The sequence below is a fragment of the Rattus norvegicus genome, chromosome 9 (assembly GCF_021556685.1).
Source record: "Rattus norvegicus strain SHRSP/BbbUtx chromosome 9, alternate assembly SHRSP_T2T, whole genome shotgun sequence".
Taxonomy (NCBI): domain Eukaryota; kingdom Metazoa; phylum Chordata; class Mammalia; order Rodentia; family Muridae; genus Rattus; species Rattus norvegicus.
Window position 1 is genome coordinate 124,411,193 of NC_141542.1, and position 20,354 is coordinate 124,431,546.

Sequence of the window (20,354 nt, forward strand, 5' to 3'; positions counted from 1 at the left end):
TGCTAGCAAGGAGCTGCTTTATGGTATTATAGGTGCTGGGCTATGTCTTGTCCCACACCTACTTACACACATATTGGCAATGGCTATCTTCCGGTTTGACTCATTTGAACTTAGCAATGGGAACATCTCTATAGAGGAAAAAAAACCCGAGCTGATTGGCCCGTGACCTCCTTTGAACAAGAATACACACTCACCAGAAATGAGAAGGCACACACTGATATGTTGCCATGGCTACCATAGGGCCACTCTTTTCCCAAGTCCCATCCCTTGATTCCACAGTTAGTGACATCAGAAGTGTCACCGAAGAAGGTTCTGTAAGGAGTGATTTCCCTTAGGCTGACTGCAGGCCAAGGGTGGATCTAGAACCCAGGACAGCTGAGATGAAGACTTGAGGGAGCATCCTTAGAAACCATCTTCCCAGCTCTCACACAGTGCACATGAGAAAGCCTGCTAACTCAGAGCCCTGTGATGCCTACAGCATGAACTTGTTGTGAGCTCTCAGGATGGCGATCCCTTGGTGGAGTCCCGGGCCAAGTCTTTGTGTAGGAGTTTATTGAAGCATGGACACCTGCTTCTAATGCACTTGTAGGATTGGTGGTCAGTAGAGGAAATTTTTGTTCTTCAGTCTGTTTGGGCTGCAGGATGTGAAGTTCTTTAGGTGAAGCATGAAAGAAAATTCTTTGAACCTGCATGTAGGGATAAGGAAACAATGTAAGATTTATCCATGGCAGTCGCAGAGGAGTATGTGATTGTGTAGTAGACAAAATGGAGTTGTTATTTCTTCGCCCGCTAGCTGTTGGGTGTATGTGCTCCTGCAGGCTTCCCGTATTTAGACAAACATGCATCTAGATGTTTATAGGTCCTAAAGAAAAATGTGGAAAGCTGTGCACCCAACAGGAAGTGGTGCGGGTAGGGATCACATGCTGACGTTTTCAAGAATATATACCACCTGCCACACCACGTCTACTCCTTACGTAGAACAAGGCCTGATTACTGCTAGCCTCATGCTGTCCACCCAGAAAACGGTTCGCGTGCAAGAGGTAGAACAACAGAGGGTGTTGTGACTTTGTTTTGCTTTTTTGCCCTTGTAAATACTTGGTTTAGAATTTAATGTGGAGGGTGAAAAAATCTTACTTAATCTGTCTCTTTCTTCCCATAGATCTGGCTTGCCCCTGATCAGACTTACTCTGATCTGAAGATTTTGTTGTTTAAGGCATTAAGAAAATAGCCTGAATTGTTCATGGTAAGTGTGCCTTAGAATATTAAGCCTTAGAATATCATTTGGCATTTGATTTAAAATAAGTATCTCACCCCTACTTCTTAGCTACCCCTAAGGTCTAGGGATGTCAGTAAGGGGGAATATACTTACTTGGTTTAAGTCCCTGATCCCCAGTGTTACACTACACACACACACACACACACACACACACACACACACACACACACGTCATACAGTTACACTTCTATTTCCATGAGGAAAAATCTGTTTTCCTCAGACTTAACGCTTTGTTGAATAAAAGTACAACAGTGTCGTTTTTTTAAATATAGAAGATATAAAACGTACTATGATTAGACCAACTCTTGACCACACAGTGGAAGGCCTTTCATGGTGGTTCTGAAATTTCTCAGTTTTTAAAACACTCCTATACTTACCGAGTACAGGTTGAACGTAAGTCCAAAATGTTTGAAATCTGAGGCTTTTCAAAGGGCAGTAAGTGAGAATTCTATACTGTGAAGCATTGTTTAAAATGTTATTTGAGAAGAAAAACCAAAACAAACAAAAAGATTATTTGAGGCAGGCAAGAGGCAAGATCTCTCTGAGTTCAAGGCCAGGCTGGTCTACAGATCCAGTTCTAGGGCAACCAGGGCTACACAGAGGAAACCCTGTCTTGAAAAAAAAAATTTTTTTTGAAACTGTATAAGGTGTGTGTGTAAGGTATATATAAAATACCAACTAGTTTTGTGTTTAGACTTGGACTACCATACCCAACTTATTTCATTATGCATATGCACGTATTGCAAAACCTGGAAAACAAAAGTCTAAAACTCGAAACACTCCTGGTCCCAAGTATTTCAGAGAAAGGATACTCAAGCGGTACACCTGCTGGTGTGACTTTTAACTGCATGGCCGGAAGACTGACCTCCTGTGAACCTGAAGCCTCGCCCCACTGTCTGCCCAGATGTCTTTTGAGGTCAGGTTAAACCTTGACACTCATCCAGGAATGGCTCAAAACTGTTGTGGAGAAACTTGAAGACAACACCGACTATGGTGGCGGTGGCACCCTCTCTAGTTCTTTAGTGGTTTGTCACTTCAGTCAAGGAAGTATCATGCCCAGGTCCAGTGTTATTTTACTGCATCCTCCACACATGAAATTAGGTACCACAGTTAGGGCTTGAGGAATCTTTTTTCTTTTCTTTCTGCGTATGTGGTGTATGTATACATGTCTGCATGGGTGTGCATGCATGTGCGTGTATGTGTGTGCCGCCATTCCTGTGGAGACCCTGAGGCTGACAGGACAGACACCTTCCTTGATTGATGTCCTCCTCATCCATCGAGACAGGACCTCTCAATGCCACCCGAAGTTCACTGTTTAGCCAGTAGAGCCAACTACCTTGGCACCCTCTTGGAATTACATGTGGCCACCATGGGGCCTAGCTGAGTTTGCATTATTTGGGTTGTTTAATCTGTCTTGACTCTCAGACTGCGTTAGTTTTTAAACATCTCCTGGATTTGATTACTGGATCTTACAGGCGGTAGGATGTTGGGCAGCTTCCTGACTTCTTTTAGAAATTGGGGACAACCACCGCCTACTTCCTAGAATTGCTTGAAATTAAGTAAACTGAGCCATCTAAATCTCAGGGAGTGATAACCGGGTGTGTGTTTTGTGGAAAGCTGTCATTGTTGTTATAACGAGGGGACTGTTCATCAACTGAAAGTAATTCAGAATCGCGATATGGAAATCCCTTGTCTGGGGTCATTCGCTTTTACCCATGCGGGGACCATCTCTGACCCTGACTCTCTGACATGACTAGGTTTCCAAACACTCACTGATGTGACTGAACAACACCTTTAAAATTTCCTTCACAGGAGTTTTTCATCAGTATGTCTGAAACTATAAAATACAATGACGATGATCATAAGACGCTGTTTCTGAAAACGCTGAACGAACAGCGCCTGGAAGGAGAGTTCTGTGACATCGCCATCGTGGTGGAAGATGTGAAGTTCAGAGCCCACCGCTGTGTCCTCGCCGCCTGCAGCACGTACTTTAAGAAGCTGTTTAAGAAGCTGGAAGTGGATAGCTCTTCTGTCATAGAGATAGATTTCCTCCGTTCCGACATATTTGAAGAGGTGCTGAACTACATGTACACAGCAAAGATTTCCGTGAAGAAGGAGGACGTCAACCTGATGATGTCGTCCGGTCAGATTCTTGGCATCCGCTTTTTGGATAAACTGTGTTCCCAGAAGCGCGACGTGTCCAGCCCGGATGAAAGTAACGGCCAGTCCAAGAGTAAGTATTGCCTCAAGTTAAACCGCCCCATTGGAGACGCTGCCGATGCTCAGGACGATGATGTGGAAGAAATCGGGGACCAGGATGACAGCCCTTCTGACGACACGGTGGAGGGCACTCCCCCAAGCCAGGAGGACGGCAAGTCTCCCACGACCACTCTCAGGGTTCAGGAAGCGATTTTGAAAGAGCTGGGGAGTGAAGAGGTTCGGAAAGTGAACTGCTACGGCCAGGAGGTGGAATCCATGGAGACTCCCGAGTCCAAAGATCTGGGGTCTCAGACCCCCCAAGCCTTAACCTTTAACGACGGGATGAGCGAGGTGAAAGACGAACAGACTCCTGGCTGGACGACAGCAGCCAGTGACATGAAGTTTGAGTACCTGCTCTACGGTCACCACCGGGAGCAGATCGCCTGCCAGGCGTGCGGGAAGACGTTTTCTGACGAAGGCAGGTTGAGGAAGCATGAAAAGCTCCACACGGCAGACAGGCCATTTGTCTGTGAGATGTGTACAAAGGGTTTCACCACCCAGGCCCATCTGAAGGAACACCTAAAGATCCACACGGGGTATAAACCATACAGCTGTGAGGTGTGCGGGAAGTCGTTTATCCGCGCCCCAGACCTGAAGAAGCACGAGAGAGTTCACAGCAACGAGAGACCGTTCGCCTGTCACATGTGCGACAAAGCCTTCAAACACAAGTCTCACCTCAAGGACCACGAGAGAAGACACAGAGGGGAGAAGCCTTTTGTGTGCGGCTCCTGCACCAAGGCCTTTGCCAAGGCCTCGGATCTGAAGAGGCACGAGAACAATATGCACAGTGAAAGGAAACAGGTCACCCCCAGTGCCATCCAGAGCGAGACGGAACAGTTGCAGGCCGCAGCGATGGCCGCTGAGGCGGAACAGCAGCTAGAGACAATTGCCTGTAGCTAGAGGTGGTGGGTCAGGAACACTCGGCCCGGGAGGTGGTCGCTTGAACACTTCTGTGCTGGCAGGACCTAAGGCAGTGTGCACTCCGGTTAGGTAATTCTCAGATTTCTCAAGGCAGTTATGTTCCTACGTTCTGACCAAACAGTTTGAGGTTTTTTTTGTTTGTTTGTTTGGTTGTTTTTTTTTTGTTTTGTTTTGTTTTGTTTTTTGTGATGTCTAAAGTTCATATTCTCAATAAGTTCCTCTACCCTTCTTTATGGTTTTAGTTCGAAATCTCCTTTGTCTAGTTTAAAATGGATGGCTTCTGTCCCGTCCAGAATCCCTCAAGTCTTACCAAGCTGGTGAGTGCACTGCGGAGAGTCACTGAAATAAATTGATTTCCCCAATCATCCCAGTGTATGTGACTACTCATGGTCAAAACAGCAGTTTTAATAACTGGATACAAGAACTTTATATATAGGGTGCAGACAGTGTTGGCACGCGCTGACCCAGAACACTGCAGAAGTACAAAACCAAATGTGGAAAAATGGAATGGTGTTGAGTTTTATATTTGGTTTGTGATTTCTCTCTCTCTCACATACACACACACACACACACACACACACACACACACACACACGTTTTTCACTGTTCCTGTGGACAAACAGTGGTTGCTTTCCTGAAGTGTTTCTTCATCCATTGTAATGGCCCCTGTACCCACCCATGCTGCGGGTCATGTGGTACCTCAGGGTGAGCGAGATCACCAGGAGGCTGGTGGTGTTGAAACCGAGTTCCTCTTTTGTCCAGTGTGGCCATACTGTCTGTGTGTGTCTGTGCGGTGGACCAGTATCGACTGGAGGAGAAGAGTCTAAGACAAGGTTTTTACAGATTAAAACAAAACAAAAAAAAAACAAAAAAAAAAGCCCTAAGGTTTCCTAGGTCTTGAAATTGTGACTGGTTTTGTATTTAAGATCAAAATTAGGACAAGGAACAGAGATGTTTCTTCAGATGTTTGTGTAGCTTGCAGGTCGTCAAGCTTGGGGTGGGGGCATCTCTGCAGCACTCAGGTTCCCGTGAAGAAGACGCTCGCTTACGTGAATGTGAAATCCTTTAAGTGTGTAAATAGTAGTGTTGGTCTCATGCATTTCGAGAAAAAGGACAGCTGCAATGTTTTTTCCTTTCCTTTTTTTTTTTTCTTCTTCTTTTTTTTACGCAGTGGATTAAAGTACCTTTCACTGGCAACAAGTCTCAGACCCCTTCAACCAACGTTAGAGACCATCAGACGAACCGTCCATGTTCTCCAAATGTGTTTTATCATTGGTGGTTGCAGTTTTCGATGGAAGCTGATTGCCTTGTCATAGCCATAAATCAGAATTATGAACTTTGTTACAGATTGGGCGTACTAAATGCTCTTTTGACTGTTTCCTTAGGAATATATTGAAATGCCAACGGAGTTCGGATTATGTTCTGTAAGAAAGTGTAGACCATTGTTTTAGGATGTGTACAGTTGTAGAAGGTGCCAGCTTTAAGAGTTCATGTTTTGGTTCTTAAGGTTTTTCTTTTTTCTTTTTTGTTTATAAATGCATCAAAGTAATTTCATTACATGGCTTGCCGTACTAACATCTGTTATTACTGTTGTGAGAAAATTTTTTACTTTCAAAACCGGTGTACATGTTTATGCCCGAGATTGTCGGATGGAGAAGCTACCGTTAAGATTTTTTTTTAATTTATTTTTAAAATGTATTGGCTTAAATTAATTTTTCCCTGAGCGGTTTGTTCTGTTTCGAAGGCAATCCCGTCAGTTCGACTATGCTGTTAGTAGGGGGGGGCCAACTGGTGATCCTGGGCTGTGTTAACCAAAGCAAATGTGAGATCAGCTGGCATCCTGTTAATAGCTATTTCAACAAACCATATTTTGGGCCTTTGTTTTTGTATATAAAGATAATGATACACTTCTCTTGTTCTTGATCTTTTTTTATGCCTCCATTGAGCATGTCCAGATCTACATGCTGTTATAGTCATGGTTTCATAGGGGCTCAAACTTCGGATATAAGATTAGTTCCTATAAAAGGCCTTGTGGACACAGGTAATTGTGTTGGAACCTGAGAAAACAAAGCAGGCTTTTCAGTACTTTGTATTATATGGTTTAGTGTTTGAGCCGTTCTGTATCTGTGTTACAGCTTCTACCATGGGTGCTGGGTTCCTATTGGAGTATGTGCTTTCTTTAGATATTTTTAGGGGCAATGGACTCTTATTGTTACTTTCCTTGGCCCTGAGCAGGAACAGTGCCTTTCTTGATCCAGTTAGCTCCACCCATCCCCAAGGTAGGAAAACCACCATGTTAGATTTCTGAAGGGACCCGCAGAGGCATGGGGAGTTCCTGCTGAGATGCTCTGGCCCGGAATCTGTGGTGCGTGAGCATAAAGGAGTTCTAAACAGAGGCATAGTAGGTAGCAACCTTCCCATCGATACCATTTCTTCCTGTACAAAGCCTGTGTCTGCAAGCATTGTGCTGACCCCAGTGTGTTATCATTGGTTTGGATGGTCAACAAGAGGAGCTGTAAGGGATTCTGTCACTCTCAAAGCAGCTGAGAGAATTGGGCGTCGGGGCACAGGCCTATCAACCCAGCTACTCAGGAGGCTGAGGCAAGATCGAAAGTTAAAGGCCCCATGACTGTAGCTAAAGAGTGGGTTCAAGACCATCCTGAGCAAACGACTGACATGAGGGATAGGGCATGGAGGCAAAGCGTTTGCTTATGCACTGAAGGGTGACACACAGGCTGAAACACATTTTAGGCTGAGCATGAGTTTCTTCACCTTAAGTTAAAGAAGTGGATTTTTACCCCATTGCCTACCATGAAAGTTGCACAACACTGAGCCCACCCGGTATCCCGCTTCCTGGGGTCCCCGTAAATAGTTCCTGTTGCATCGGTTAGACATGTTATCAGGCTGTAGCTCGGTTTACCTCAAACTCAGATATCTGCCTGCTTCTGCCTCGTCAGGGTTGGAACTACAGGCATGTGCCAGTAGACCGCACCGTGCCAAGGATGTTCTCAGTGGACACAGAGACCTGAGTTTTTTCCCCCCAGTACCTGCTAATTCTATCGTTGCTGGCTCTGCATCGTAGCCTGACACATCATTTAAAGAGTTCGTAACTGAGAAGTGTCTATGGAAGCTGCCCGTTCACAGCCCTGTCCCTTCGTACTCATCCTAGAATTTTCTTTGGTTTCATAATCACACGTCGTCTGCTCATTTTTAAGTAGGTCACTGGCATGTAGTCAAGTGTACACCCTGATGTGGTCGGCTTCCAAACCGACTTAGGGGACGTGACGGCACAGGCAGAACTGCAGTTCTGAGGCACACATGAAGTCATCCATTCGGACAATATTTTTATATAAAGCTTTCCCAAAGCGAATGCTTTTCAGACTACGGCTCGGTATTATCTGCCCTGGTTTACATAAATTCCAAGAATATCTGCTGTTTCCCCACTGAAGGGATGAAGACTACCGCCCCCGGGATTTTGATTTTAGTCTGCTTGCTTTCTTTGGAGGATATTTTCAATAATCCTACAGGAAGACACTTTCTGTGGAGTAGGATCAGTGTCCACTAACAATATGGGTTGAATGCCTGGCATTTACTGTGCCAGGCCTCCGGCTAGGTGCTAAGAACCCAGCAGGTGAGGGACTGGCCAGTCCTACTGTCCGGGAGCAAATGCCCCACCTTTGAGTTCTCACAAAGTTCTGTACCTGTGAAGATAGTGCATTATCACCCACATGTGCAAAACGCTTCTCAATCTGGGAGTGTGTTAATACAGTTCATAGAACTTACTTCCCTCCGAAAGGTAACTAAAGGCTTCACTCTTCTCATGAAATTCAGTGGTATCAAAGTCAACCAGCAAGGTGACTCGTAAAGGCTCATCCCATGAGGCCTGAGGACCAGAGCTTGATCCCTGGGGTTCATATGGTAGAGTGCCTACAAGTCGTGCTTGGACTCTGAAAGCTTTAAACTTTAAATTTTTTTTTTTTTTGGTTCTTTTTTTCGGAGCTGGGGATCGAACCCAGGGCCTTGTGCTTCCTAGGCAAGCACTCTACCACTGAGCTAAATCCCCAGCCCCAAACTTTAAAATTTTTAAACTTTAAAGCTTTAAACTAAAAAAGCTTTTTTTTTTTTTTTTATCCTGCACTAATGTCGGCACCATAGGGCCACACAGCACCTGCGGGATATTTTTATCTCAGTCAACAAAGCATCTCACCTGCTTAGCTCCGTCCCATATCACACTGCCGATAGCTACTCTCTGAGCCTGGCAATGATCTCTCTACCCATCTAGTTCCCAAGGCAGGTTCCCACCATGCCAGACATACACATCCCAATTCGGTGGTGGCCCAGTGTGTCCTGCCACCACATACTCTTGAACTCAATTAAGTCGCCACATGAAAGAACACACCACACAATAACCTCCGATCCAACTGATAAGATATAATTGCCCACCTAGATAAGATCCAGTTTGCTCATCTAGATACACAAAATCCTGTACACATCCATCTCTTAAGAACATTCATAACAACCTGTAACTATGTAAGGATGCACAGTGGGGACCGTTTAAGTCTGCTTCCAGGTTGCTTCTTGCACAGCTCTCCCTTCTCCAGTCTCCTCCTCCTCTAAAACTTTTCTCCCACCCATCCTTCCTTCTCGTCCAATGACAGGCCTCATTCTATCCTGTACCTGCCTTCACCTGCATCATTCTACGGGACTCCATGATGGTCTGGTGCTCCCGTGCACACATGCACGCGATAAATAAGGGTAACAAGATTCAAAGAAAGTCTTCTGTGCAGTGGGTCAGACACTAAACTGACCTTACCTTAATTCTAGAACCTGTCCCCAAACATGGAAGTCCACTGGCAAGATGTCATGAACGATAGCCAATGGCTAGCTTTCTTCACAAGTCTCAAAATGCAGGGATCCAGGGAAGCCCTACGAAGTCCATGTAGTTTGGAGCCAAAACCAGCTGTGAGGTTGGTCACCTGTGCTTGGAGATCATGTGGAACTTGCTCCCTCTTTAGTACTCTCTTGTTCTTAGATTCTCAGATTCAGGCCCTACTTCTCTCCCCCACAAGCTCTGCTGCTTGAATGATCTTCCTTAATTGCTTTGGTGGGAACCTATTTTGAGGCCCAAGAGATGGTCGGGTGTTTAGAGCCCTGGCTGCTTTCCTGGAGGTCACAGTTTCGACCCCCAGCACCGTACCACATGGCAGCACCCAACTGTCCGTAACTGCAATTTGCAGTTGGGCATAATGGCACGCCTTTGACCTCAGGATGAGGGAGGCAGAGGCGGGATCTCTGAGTTCGAGGACAGCCTTCTCCACAGAGCGAGTTTGAGGCCAGTCAGGGCTGCACGAAGAAACCCTGTCATGAAATAACAACAACAGCAAAATGTATTCGATTCCCTGCCCACTTTATATCATTCTTATTTCAAAATATAGAAATAAATTTAACTTTGAAATCAGATATGACTGACGTAAAGTATCATGACTTGAACAGATGAGAAGGATGGAGGGGTGAGCCTTTGGTTCACTGTTAGGGTATCCACACCTCACTGAACAGAACATGTGAGCACTCTTCTCCTAAATCCGGGAACTCCTTGGCTCCGCTGTTCTCTCTATGCTTTCCTCACCGTCAGGAAGCGTGCTGCATCGGTAGGCATTAGAGCAAACAAGATTTCGTTGAAGCTCTAAGTACCACTGATAACACGTGGCTCTTCAAAAGGAGAAGTGAAAAGCAAGAGACAATTTGTTTTGGACACTCCATGGTTAATCATGTTCTCCAAACGTCTGTGAGCTATGAGATAACGTGTTCTCCAGGTACTACATTAAAAAACTATCCAGAACCCGACTGAAACTTGGTGATAGGTAAGCTACGACTAGGCTGTGTGTTGATGAATGTATCTGGTGTTCATGGCTGGCTTATCTGTCCATGCTGTGAGATAACTACTATTCTCAGGTTTTATTTGGTGTGTGTGTGTGTGTGTGTGTGTGTGTGTGTGTGTGTGTGTGTGTGTGTGATGGTTTGAATATGCTTAGCCCAGGGAGTGGCACTATTAGAAGGTGTGGCCCTGTTGGAGTAGGCGTGTCACTGTGGGTGTGAACTTTAAGACCCTCATCCTAGCTGCCTGGAAGTCAGTCTGCTAGCAGCCTTCAGATGAAGATGTAGAACTCTCAGCTCCTCCTGCACCATGCCTGCCAGAATGCTGCCATGTTCTTGCCTTGATGATAGTGGACTGAACCTCTGAACCTGTAAGCCAGCCCTAATTAAATATTGTCCTTATGTGAGTTGCCTTGGTTGTGGGTGGTGTCTGTTCACAGCAGTAAAACCCTAAGACAGGGGGTTCCCTCTAGATCATCAGACCATCCGCAAACCTTTGTTTTTAAACAGGGTTTTATGTAGCCCAGGATAGCTCAAACATAATGTGTAGCTGAGAATGTCTTTGTATTCCTGATTTCTTTTCTCTCTGCTTCCCAAGTGATGTAATTATAGGCATGTGCTGCCTCACCAGGCTACCATTCATGCCTAGGAACAAAGGAGGAGGAGGGAGAGGAGGAGGAGGGAGGAGAAGGAAGAAGAAAGGAGGAGGAAGGAAGAGGAAAAGGGAAGAGGAGAAGGGGGAGGAGGATGGGGAGGGAGGAGGAGGGGGAGGAGGAGGAGGGAGGAAGAAGGAGGAAGACGGAGGAAGAGGAAGAAGAAAGACTGGAACCTTCTTTTACTTGTCTCAATCTTAAGTGACCTGAAGTATGTCTGGTTTATAAAGTTTTGGCTCTTTCTAAAACTCTAGCACACATGACGACGATGCAGACTTGTTTTCGAGTTTGCCGTATATGATTATCTACTCTTTCAGTGTGTGGTTCAACAACCTTGTTACATGACGGGTGAACTTTCAGACAGCCATTGTACTGCTCGTTCTGAAATTTTTGAAATTGGGACTTTTTTTTTTTCTGTGACTACACTAGGAAAATATTTGTACAAGTTGACAAAGTCAGTGATATTTAAAGTACGAGCCTTGGTCTGGGCTCTGGTTCTGCCCACTGAGTGGGTGCTATCGGGCCGGCGACTTTTGGACGAGCGATTTTCCAGATTTAACTCACCCACAAAATGGGATGACAACATGGGAATCTCATGAGAATACATGGTGCCTTGGTCTGGATATGGTTCGGATTATTTCCTCTGATAGTGGCAGCGTCGACTTCCAGATGATAGAATTACTGTGGAATTAAGTGAGTGCTACTGTGGCAGCTCCCTAGAGAACATAAAAATGGGAGCATGTCTTTGGAGCTGACAGTTTTACAGTTTCTGCCGTGGTCACTTGTCTCTATTACTTTAGGCCTGTAGTCCCATAGTCACTCCTGGGGGCCACGAAATATTGGCCTCACAGCAGCCATGAGGTATGAAGGTATGGAGGTATGGCGGTGACTCAGGCCCAGGGGTTCCAATATCCTCTTTCAGGAAAGGCTCTGCTGATATACCTCCCTTCTACCAACCCTCCCTACTAAATCTTCAACCATTCCCAAGAGCACCATGGGCGACCAGCCCATTAACCTGCAAACCTTTAGGGGACAAAGAGCTTAGAAATAGCCCACTTCCCTAAAATGTGCCTGCTTGAGATGTGATTAGGTTCAGGCAAGACCCCATTATAGGATCCATACAGCTTTATTTAAAAGGGTGTGGGGGGGTCATAGATACATGCACACGTGTGCTCACACATGCACATGCTCGGCAAGAAGGACACCAGCAGATGTAGTCTCTCCACCTTCCAGGATCATGAGCCAAAATCAACGCATTTTTGTTAGAGTTTGATCATTTGGCGGTATTGTAATATTGGCAACAGAAAATAGATTGGGTTCGTGGGGGTGGGGGTCACAATTTTGTCACTATTTCTGTCAGTCGGTAAAACTATGGGGATCCAGATCCTCGTCCACTGTCTTTGGCTTACCACACAGACTGTGAACACGAGCCTCCACCATCTTAGATCGTTTCCTTTGTCCTGAAGGAATGGATTAGATTTAGGTCTTTAGGGTTATCTCCGTTATTTCCACTGCGAGCCTATTGTTCTGCAATTATTCTGTTTATTTTCCAGGAACTTTTTAATGAAGCGACTTGAAAATCTCCTGGCCTCTCATTCCAAACAGCGCTAGACGTGATCGTAAGGGGGTGGGGAGGCACTCCCGAGAGCAGGCGGTCACCCCTCGTACTCTGAAATGGAAAACGGTTTGATGATCCCACGAGTTGTCGAGTTGTCGCAGCTCCCAGGAAAGCATTCAAACCTCACTTGGTGTAACCCGCTGTCTTAACCTAGGCTTTCCTGCCGCTGCTTGGTGAGCACTCAGCCTTTGGCTGTTGCCAACCCCATCGCAACCCTGGCGATCCGGTCAAAAGGTGGTCAAAATAACGCACAATGCAGGGCTCCAATACTTCCTGGTTGCCAGCAAGGAGGTAGACAGGCAGTGTGTGAACAGCTGAGGGTGTTTTGGTTTTGTGTTTTTTGTTTTGTTTTGTTTGTTGTTTTACTGGGCTCTGACTTTATTCAATGGTTCCTTCTCACCTTTTCCATTTGGGGCCCGAATCTATCAAGCCACCGTTGTTGGCTCCCACGCAAATATTCTCACTTTCACTTTCTCTTATCGTCATCTTGCATAATCGCCAACTATTTCTGTAGATAGAATCCCCCATCCGCTGCCACGCACCGCACGCACACATGCACGCATGCACGCAGGCACGCACGCAGGTACGCGGGCACGCAGGCATACACGTACGCACGCATGCACACGCATACATGCAGGCATGCATGTATACACAACTATTTGGAGAAATTTGGACCCAGTTGCTTTTGAAGAACAAAAACAACCATACAGGTCTTGTAAACGCACACAATATATTGAAATATGTTGCCCCTACTATGTGCTACTGCCCCCCCACAACCACTCTTTTACCAAACAATAAATAAAAACATGAAAAAATTGTTGATTTTGTTTGTTTGTTTTTTTTTTTTGTTTTTTGTTTTTTGTTTTTTGTTTTTTTTTTTTTTTTTTCGGAGCTGGGGACCGAACCCAGGGCCTTGCGTTTGCTAGGTAAGCGCTCTACCACTGAGCTAAATCCCCAGCCCCTGTTTTTTTATTTTACATAATCGTAGTTGAAATCCTATTACGCCAAAATAAGATAGACAGGGTTCAGTTTTACTTTGCTGTCCCGCAGAGTGAACTGGAGAGAAGTGGAGAAAACACACACTAAATGGAGATACTTATGATCCTTGCCAGAGGCAAATAGTTACCAGGAATTGGAGACCATCTTCTTTGGCTAGAAAGAGTACAGCTTCTTGAATTTCTGCTATTTTGGTTGCTAACTTTGGTGTTCATCTCCGTCCCTCTAAGAACAAGCTTTTATAGCCTTTACTCAGTATTTTCAGACACACTGTTGTTTCCTTCCTATGGAGAGCCTCCATTACCCACCCCCCTCACACGTGGACATTCCCCTTTCTCTTGAGCTCAGGGTCCTGGGACACGCTTGTGTTAAAGATTCCACAAGGCTGGTCAGTTGACCAAAAACCCCGTGATGATGGCCAAGTGACCTTGGACTGTCTTTAGCTCCTCAGTAGCCACTTGTGGATCTAACCTTTGTGCCTAACTTGTTGCCCGTCTTGTCTGATCTAACCTTTGTGCCTATCACAGGATCCTCAGCTCAGGGCTAAGGTCGTCATCAGACCCCATCTGAAACCCTCCAAGGAGGTCGTTCTGCTGTTTGGTAACCCTCACACCTGGTAACGTGACCGCCGATGCATCCCCAAAGTGTCTTGATTTGTAGCTCTCTTCTGGCCCATCACTGTAAAAACTCCAGAGAATTGTTACCAAGTTGGGACACAGTGTTCGTTGTCATCTGAAGCCTCACGTTCTGGTCACTCATATTTGACTCAAGAATAAACTGAGCTCCTTAGGCTAGAGCGAAAACACAGACACCTGTGTATTGTGATTTTTGTCCAGTGAGGATTCACTGTTCACGGTTAATATTTACCTATTTTAGCTGAGATGTTTAACACACGACTGCCAGCATTAGGGGGCGTGCCCAAAATTCTGAGACAGGTGCCCGGCCTCATGCCATTAGGCTGCACCTAGGAACACTCACATTTTAGTCATTCACCCACATTTAAACCATCCTCTTCTGCACTGTTCTAGAGCTCCATTCTGAGCCGTGCTCCCACATGTGGTCCCTAAGTCTCCCCTCCCTTTGTTTGGATGGAACCTATCCTCCAGCAGAAGTGTGGCAGACTAACTTCAGCTTTCACACCTAATTGATGATGGCTGGCTTCTAAACTGTAAGAGGGGGAAAAAATCTGTCAGGGTGTGAACAATTCCTTGCCTTTACACAAGAGGTTTCTTGGACAGTTTTAATGGTACCAGGTTAAAACAAACAGGTTTGGAAGGGTTACTGATCAGCCAGAGTTCTGAAAGGACCTGAAAAGGGGAGATTTAGCAGGAGGGTCTTAGAGACAGCCGTTTACACGGCTTGAATGATTGTTAATGCCTGAAGAGTGTTTGTGTCCCTCTAGAGAGGAGGGGACAGTGGTGCATCTCACAGACTAATCATTTCAGACCCCCTGCTGAGTGACGGGGTAGACAGCACTGGCTGTAGGAGATGTTGTGGGCCATAGGGTATCCCGCAATTAGAGCTATAATTATGGACTAGTTTTTCAGTATAAAATCATGACTCAATTAGATAATGGTATTATGTGATCTAAGTGTGTGGACAGATTGTAATCTCAGTCCAGGACCTCAGTCCTGAGGCCAGGCTCTGGCTACTAGTGAAACTCTCTGGGAAAACCAAACAAACAAAAAACTATAGCCTGTCTTCAAATTTCAAAAATCTCCTGAGGAGTCTGAAATCATTTGAATTCCTGATTATTTGCATTCTGTGTATTTTTCTTTCTTTAAAGTTTCAAGAAAGCCAGGCACAGCGGCGCTTGCCTTTAACCTCAACAAGGCGAGCTTTGGGAAACCCTGGTCTACACGGGAGTTCCAGGTCATCCAAGGGCTACAAAAAAAGACCCCATCAAAATAAATGGATAATTGATAACAAGCTGGAGGAAAACCCAATGTAGAGATCTGAGCTTGTAGTCTCATCTACTGGGAAAGCTGAGACAGGAGGAGTCTCTAAGCCCAAGAATCCAAAAGTTTGTGGTTCACTTGAGAACAAGAGACCTTGTCCTAATTAACTAGTAGAATAAACTACAAGGTGGGTGTGTGCATGGCAGTGTGAAGACCAGAGGACACCACTTCAACCGCCCTCCATCTTGGGTGTCCTAATACTTTAATGCCACCAGCACTGTGGAAGAAAGCGCAAAAGAGAAAGACCGTCATTGGAACTGTGAAGGGACTGGAAGGAAATGAGGTAAAATAACATGTCCGCATCTCCAACACACTCATGTGTATGTCCTGGTCTTTCCTTTTCCTCTCCTGGAGCAGGTGAACACCACCATGACACAAAGGAGCAGAATTCTCAGGTCAAAGCACTGGGGAGGAAAGAGGCTCCAGGCTGATGAGGGGTGGACCCTGCTCTCAAGAATTAAGTCTAGTGGGGGAGACAAGAAGTATGTCTACTCACTTATCTGGAATTCCTACTTGACAAAGCAAGAAGATAAACACCCTGGGAGGTACCTGAGTGCTCTCAGGAGCCCAGAACCTGGCCTAAGCCAGATGCTATTTGTTTTTCCACGTGGAAGGGAAGCTGTGCCCGCTGAGTCATCTCTCCTCCTCTGAGCTGCACTTTCAGCCTCGGCCGTTTAGCATCTTGACACGTAGGTCTGTGACCTGTGCCCTTAAGAATACTTGAGAGATGGCTCAGTGGTTAAGAGCTCTGACTGCTCTTCCAGGGGTACTGAGTTCAATTCCCAGCAACCATATGGTGGCTTACAACCATCTGTAAGGGGATCCGATGCCCTCTTCTGGTGTGTCTGAAGACAGTGACCGTGTATTCATCTACATAACATAAATACATCTTTAATAGAAAAGAGAATACTTGAAGTTGTCTCTTGTATTATGCAGGGCCCTCTAGAGAAACAGAACTGACAGAATGAATAACAACATTCATCAGGGTGGACTACAGGCTTCCGTCTGACTAGTCCAGCAATGGCTGTCTCCAACCAAGAATTCAGTAGTTCAATCTGCAAGGCTGGATGTCTCAGGCAGTCTTCAGCACACACAAGAATGAGGCTCTAATTCCAGTGAGAGGAATGCACTTGCAGTCAGAGAGAGGGTGAGCAGGTGGAGAGCAAGTGTCCTTCCTCCATGTCTTAGACAGTCGCCAGAAGGTGTGGTCAAGGTTTAAGGTAGATTGTCCCCCTTTCAAAAGTTCTGGATTTAGGGTGGCTCTTCCCACTTCAAATAACTCAGTCAAGAAAAATTCCTCACAGGTGAACCTAGGATCCTGGGCCGTAGTTAACTGCAGATGCAGGCAAGCTGACAGCCTTGAGAAGCGCTCGTAGCCGCTGCATTCTATGAGCTAAACCTGTCATCATCGTTTAGTATTCAAATTAGCTCTCGGTCATTATACAGTTAACATTTGTCTTTGTTATGCAACCTTTTTACTGTTTTAATTTTCTAGGCCCATGTAAGTCCCATAAGAAAAAAAATGTGTGTGTACATACACATATGACCTATGTTTACTTTCTTTAAGTATAAAAGCTATGAAAACCTTTGAGGGTGAGGTCATATAATAATTTTAAATGGGCACTAGTAGTTCACTTGTGGGAACGAAGATGGTGATTTTCAAATCCATGCTAGCGTGTTCGAGTAATAGAAATCTTAGAGCCCCTCATGTATTTGTCCTGCGCAGGGAAGGGTGGAAGGAGTTGTACGCATGCGCAGGGGAGGTGGAGGGAGTTGTACGCATGACACGAGCAAGCTCCCACTTCTCAGGACTGGGATCTGACAAGTGTTCTGCTGTCCGAACAAAGACAAGACCTCAGCCAGGAGTCTGACTAGGAAAGTAATCCTTGGCCAGCATAGCCAAGGAAACTGAACCTCGGGGCCAATGTGAGTCTAAGAAGCATTGCAGAGAGACAGTGAATCGAGACGCTTGCCCCTGGTCACATCTCTGGCCCCAGTTAGGGGCGGAGTGAGATGGACCAGCTTCTCCATGGCACACTCTAGAACATTCTGTTTCGGGAGTTTGAGGGAATAGAAGTTAACTGATTAGCCCTCGATACGCCAAGGGAAAACCAGAGCTGGAACAGCACCTCGAGCAGTAAAAGTTGATTTTTATCTAAGCCTCCTGCAGTAGTAGATAAGAGACCTCAGTATGGAAGCGAACTCAGCTTGACCACTGCTTGGGGAAGTGGGAGTTTACACAGGACCAGGAAACAGGTCAGGGACGGAACGTACTAGAACAAGCATCTGGCCCAATGTACAGTGTCCAGGTGAGAAGAATTACTCCAGGAGTTTGCAAGGTGAGGGGAGGGGAAGACTTCTGGGGGAACACCAGAGAAGGAGCTGTCTTCCAGCAAAGGTGACCCTCACAGTTCTGATAATGCCTACCACAACGAAGTCTGAAGGCATAAAATTACACATTGTGTTTCATGTCTTATATAAATTGTAAAATGTCTTTTGGTCAACACAGAGAGTAACAATTTCTCTGCTCCCCCCATCCTGGCCAATACTCTAAATAAATTTTTAAAAATCCCCATATTTTGTTGTTATTTTCCAGTGGAGCAAGGAATTCTGCCTAAACCTAGCGAGTGAATGCTTGCTCTAGCCAGGGCAGGCAGATGGACCTCCCTGGGGGTTGGTGATGCTGAAGATTAGATACTGAGCTTGGGGATTCTTGAGCAACTGGTTTAGTCAGGTTCTTTACAAGGAAGTGCGCAGGACCTGGGAGAAAAAGGTCAAGGGTCAGGAGACTAGCCTCAGTGTGGTCAAACTGATATAGGAAAAACAACGCAAAATGAAAGAATTGACGTTATGAAAGATTTTCCAGTAGATTTGCTTATGAGACATTAAATGATGCAAAGTAGAATTTAGCTAAGGGAACACTACCTCTAAAATACCCCGAGGATAAGTCGCCTGTTAGGGACAGTGGAGTTTATAATGCTAGCATGTAATTGTTTGCTCACCAGTCTCTAGGCCCATCCCCAAACAGCATGCCTCTGACACGCTCAAGGGCACAGCATAAGGTCAAAAGGAATGTCCTGGGTTACCACAGAGCCCACAGTTCTCTTCACAGTTCTGTCAGACAGGCGAGAAAACTCGGGGCAATAACTATTCAAAAAGAACAATGCAGGCGTACTTAAATCTTGCAATATTTTTGCTGTGTTAAACTCCCCATTTGTCCAAGCGGCCAGACTCGCAGTCTCCTGTCTCTGTTTAAATGGTTTTTCGTGTAACTCGGGGCCAGGATCTAAAGGAGATCTAGAGATAAGTGTGTATGTAAAATACAGAAACCTATGGTGTAGTAGGTGTTAACTTGACACAAGCTGGAGTCATCAGACAGGAAGGAGCCTGAGTTGAAGAAATGCCTCTATGAGATCCAGCCGTAAGGCATTTTCTGAATTAGTGATCAATGTGGGAGAGGGGGCATCCTATTGCAGGTGGTGTCATCCCTGGGCTGGTGGTCCTGGGTTCTACTAGTAGGTGGGTTGAGCAAGCTAGGAGAGCAAGCCAGTAAGCAACACCCCTCCGTGGCCTTTGGATTAGCTCCTGCCTACAGGTTCCTGCCCTGTTTGAGTTCCTGTCCTGACTTCCTTTAGTTGATAAACAGTGATGTAGAATTGTAAGCCAAATAAACCCTTTCCTCCCCAACTTGCTTTTTGGTCATGGTGTTTTGTTACAGCAATAAAGACCCCAGAACAGTGTATATAAGTTATTATAAGTTTCTTCTCATCGTCAGCTGTTCCTTGGGCATTAGCCCTGGGCAGACAAGTGCTTTTAAAGAGTTCTAAGAGAGCAGAGTGATTTCTCACTGGGAAGGCATATTATTTCTAAAACAAAGCAAGGACCCCTAGTCAGATGGAAGTCGAACGTCTCTGTGGAATTGCTAGGGTCTGACAACTCATCCTGAGGTTGGCCAGACTGGGTTACTGATTTGCAAGGCTCTTCTGCTCTGAGAGGAGCATCTCATAGTGTGCACAGGGAGCATCGACTGAGTGAAATATCCACGAGCAGCAAAATGGAAACCAAACAGGAAACATATCCGTACTACATTTATGCATCATAATCCAACGCTGACTTTTGAAGGAATTTTACAGATCAGCCACCTGAAATCTCGCTCTGTAGAAAGGGAAACCTTCACAGGGTTCACGCTCCTTGTGGAGTCACCGAGACCATGACCTGGCATTTCGTGCCTTCGTTCTAGTGGTTATTTGCATCTTCTTTGCCACCACGATGTTATTTCTTTGAGTTACGGTTTCGTAGAACTCACTAATTATGCACAAAACTAATTTAATTTCAATCTATCCTACAAACTTCTGAAATAGCCGAAGAACTTGAGGTCGGTCGGACTTTGCCCTCACAGTATGAGGAACAACTTCGTCAGAGATGCAGCTCTCTGTCATGGTCAGCGAGGTGAGGGGCACACATAAAAATAAAACCAAAACTGTTCAAGAGAGTTATTTTAGTTTGGAAGGTAAAAAAGACACTGCAGTGTAAAATAAAGTCCTTTCACTTTCAATTAATAGAGAGGGGTTTCTTTTTAAAGATTTATTTATTTAATGTATATGAGTACACTGTAGCTGTCTTTAGACACACACAGCAGAAGAGGGCATCGGATCCCATTACAGATGGTTGTGAGCCACCTTGGGGATGCTGGGAATTGAACTCAGGACCTCTGGAAGAGCAGTCAGAGCTCCCAACCACTGAGCCGTCTCTCCAGCCCTAGAGATGGATTTTAACACTTGATTTTTTTCAGATGCACA

At 45.4% G+C, this 20,354-nt stretch overlaps 1 protein-coding gene and 1 long non-coding RNA gene across 2 annotated transcripts in view; one reads left to right on the forward strand and one right to left on the reverse strand.

Annotated features, from left to right (window-relative positions):
• Positions 1-194: 194 nt before the first annotated feature.
• LOC148003901 (uncharacterized) overlaps positions 195-20,354 on the reverse strand; it is a 57,190-nt gene continuing 37,030 nt past the window's right edge. Inside the window, exon 3 of the long non-coding RNA XR_015629276.1 lies at positions 195-686. This is a non-coding gene — a long non-coding RNA (uncharacterized LOC148003901). The remainder of the gene's footprint in view (positions 687-20,354) is intronic.
• Positions 1,160-6,366, forward strand: Zbtb14 (zinc finger and BTB domain containing 14). The gene is made up of 2 exons (NM_172325.2): positions 1,160-1,243; positions 3,089-6,366. Exons 1-2 carry the CDS (start codon positions 1,241-1,243, stop codon positions 4,433-4,435), a joined length of 1,350 nt encoding a protein of 449 aa, NP_758828.2. The 5' UTR covers positions 1,160-1,240; the 3' UTR covers positions 4,436-6,366.